Source organism: Rhagoletis pomonella, unplaced genomic scaffold, assembly GCF_013731165.1.
Source record: "Rhagoletis pomonella isolate Grant_MI unplaced genomic scaffold, Rhpom_1.0 Rhpom_scaffold_03290, whole genome shotgun sequence".
In the NCBI taxonomy this organism is placed as follows: domain Eukaryota; kingdom Metazoa; phylum Arthropoda; class Insecta; order Diptera; family Tephritidae; genus Rhagoletis; species Rhagoletis pomonella.
In genome coordinates this window covers 4,349-7,411 of record NW_023461843.1, presented here as the reverse complement: position 1 = coordinate 7,411, position 3,063 = coordinate 4,349, and the positions used below count along the sequence as shown (strand labels likewise).

At 32.5% G+C, this 3,063-nt stretch overlaps 1 protein-coding gene across 1 annotated transcript; it reads right to left on the bottom strand.

The window, feature by feature from the left end:
- Nucleotides 1–802: 802 nt before the first annotated feature.
- On the bottom strand, nt 803–1,641 carry LOC118754058. The gene is made up of 2 exons (XM_036488925.1): nt 959–1,641; nt 803–895 (listed from the first exon to the last, which is right to left on the bottom strand). Exon 1 carries the CDS (start codon nt 1,639–1,641, stop codon nt 1,024–1,026), a length of 618 nt encoding a protein of 205 aa, XP_036344818.1. The 3' UTR covers nt 803–895; nt 959–1,023.
- Between the last annotated feature and the right edge of the window lie 1,422 nt (nt 1,642–3,063).

Genomic DNA, 3,063 nt, shown 5'->3' with positions numbered 1-3,063 from the left:
AAAAAAGGCAAAACAAAATAGCGAAAAAGGCAAGAAAAGGCAAAAAAAAGGTATTGCAAAAAAAGCAAAATAAGGCACTAAGAAACACAGAAAATACGAAGAACAATCAAAAATTACATTTATTTTAGAAATGTTTATATTATAAGTAAAAAGAGAAAAACTATGAACTAATTTCATTATATGAAAAATTTGTACTTTGAATCTTTGACTATTTTATCATTTCGAGATTTTAACTCATAAAACTTTAATCTGTATAGTTGTAGTAACATTGAACCAAAAGATGTATTTTGAAGTTTTCTGGCAGCATTTTCATTCGATTTTCGCGAAGAAAAGCCTTGAATGTACTAAATGTGCGCTCGACGTAAATTGATACAAGTGGCGCCCAATTTAAATATGGAACGTTTGAAACGTTCATATTATCAGGAATAAGGGTGTTTTCCTCGCCCTTAACAATTTTATCCACACCCCTTATTGTCTCCATGCCTAAGTTAGCTGAGAAAACGGCTTTGAATTTTTCCAACACCAATTTGGCAATAGGTCCCTGCGCTTCTATAAGCCGCTTCTCAATGTTATCCAAAATATTTAATACCTCACCAACTGGAGTTCCTACAATTACATAAAAAGTGTATGTGAATTATTAATTTTTTACTGAGAATTTGGTTTTTCCACAACCTGTTTTCTGTAGACGTTCGAAAACTTTTTCCTCTAAATGAAAACCAAAATTGCATTTTATATATATCAAATTCCCCAGAACCGATTTTTTGCTCAACAATTGCTTCGAGAAACTGGCACATGCTGCATCGTCCGTTATTTGGTCAATTATTCTTTTGATGGAATCATAGTTTTCGGCATAATATACGGCTGCAATTAGCCATGTGCCCCATCGAGTTATCACCTGTATAAATTTACAAACAATTATAATTAAAATTAACAACAATAGCAATTTATCTTGACATACCGGCTGAGGAGGCAGAGGAAGATTGGGTTCCATTTCTTTGAAAACTGCCACCCTGAATGGGCTTTTCAAGAAAACTTTTTTAAGTTTGAAATTAAGACGTCAACATCTGAGTACTTCGAGCGTAGAGATTCGCAGACCCGGTGTACGCCATGTGCGACGCAGGTGATCCTAATATGATTCATATTAGGATAAAGCAGCTTCAATGATGACGCACTTTTCTTCATGTAGGGTGCTGCATCAGTCACAAATACCAACACTTTTTCACGTTGGAATCCTATTGGCCATAAAATGTGCATAGAATCGTCAAACAATGTTGCGATTGTTGATGAGTTCACCTTATCCAACACCTCCACCGTCAAGAGATAGCCGCGTCCGCTTTCACGCAACGGTCCAACAATAACGTTGGTTACACTGCGGCCTGCCTTATCTGTAGTTTCATCGATGGACACAAAGATGGGGCTTTCTCCTATTTCTAAACGAATTTTCTGCAAAACGGACTCGTAACAATCCTTCACGTAATTTTTTCTAAGAGTTGATTCATCGGGAAGGGATTCCTGAACGTATTTTTCAAAGAATGATTTGAATTCCACACTCTTCAATTTATAAAGTGGAATTCCGCATGCAATCATCGTTTTAGTAATATCTGCGTAAAATACATTCTTTTCCACAAATGGTGCTATCATTTGGGTCTTGTTTTTCTTAATTTGTAATCCTTTTATATGTTTTTCACTTTTAGTATGCTGCTGTATATAATATTTTTTTTCGTGATTAACTTTTACTGAACAAATATTGCAAAATAAAACGGTCCCATCAGTATAAAATACATCCGAACCAAACTCGGCAATCAGAGTGTGAATTTTTAAACTCTTGGTAATTTTAGACTTCGGCATTGCTTTTTTTAGTTTTTACACTGAATAACTTTTTGTTTCAAATAACGGCTGGCAAACTCCTTTGAAGTAAAACAGTTGTTAGTTGTGCACATTAGCAACTGTGTTGATAGATTTTAGCATGCAACAGAGTGACATGAAAACTACAAAATTTATTTTTGCTTAAGTATTCACTACTTACACACTGCGTTTTTCTATACATACTAATTTTCGAATATGGGCATGTGTATATTTCTTAATCTTTAAAAAAAATTGTAAATGCTATAATCACTTTTTTAAAGGTAGAAAGGGCAAAAAAAAGGCAAATATCTTAAAACAGGCAAAAAAAGGCAAATATCTTAAAAAAGGCAAAAAAAAGGCAAATATCTTAAAAAAGGCAAAAAAAGGCAACATCAAATGGGTATATATGGAATCAGGGAAAGCTAAATCCAATTTCCATAAAATCCGTTCCCTGTACATCACTATTATATAAGTGATTTGTGTTATTTATTATTACCCTCTGAAGGTATTATATTAGTTTTTGGTTTTAAAAAACTGTATTATAAGAAGATCTCATTTTTAAAATAAAATATTTGTTAAATCGATGTCATGAATTTTATTTAAAAAAATTTACAATTTTTGGCGATTTTTTCATAAATTGCGCTTTTTTTAAACAATCTGAACATTCTGATGGACAGGGAAAAACATACGTTTGAAAAACTATCCAAAGTGATCCGCTAACGAGACGTTTACAAACCTTTGAAAACGGTACTTTGTCTGCCACAAACAGAGCAACGTGTTATGGAAAAAAGTTCTGAAAAAGTTCGTTTAGCGATTATCGTTTTCATCAGTTTCATCCTCACAGCGTACAGTGGTCAATAAATGGGATTTAATGTTCATAATTCACTGGAGCCTTCATTTCTCAACCAATTTCATAATTTTTTAGTGAAAGCTAATACAATTTGCAAGAGACTAGTTGAGCCCAATTTTCGAATTTTTATTTGTTTCTATTAAATTTTTTAGTGCAAAGTGCAGAAAATGCGCCAATTTTGAGGAAGACTGATTCTCCTGTTCCAGCTAATAAAAGTTTCATAATAAAAACTAGTTAAAAATAATTGCAGGGTTCTCCCAAAACAAAAAAATAAAAAGTAAAAATCTGAAATGTTATAAAAAAATTTTTACCAGAAGTATTTTTTTTGTTTTTAGTTTTTTTAAAAATTTTGGGTATGCAGTTTTATA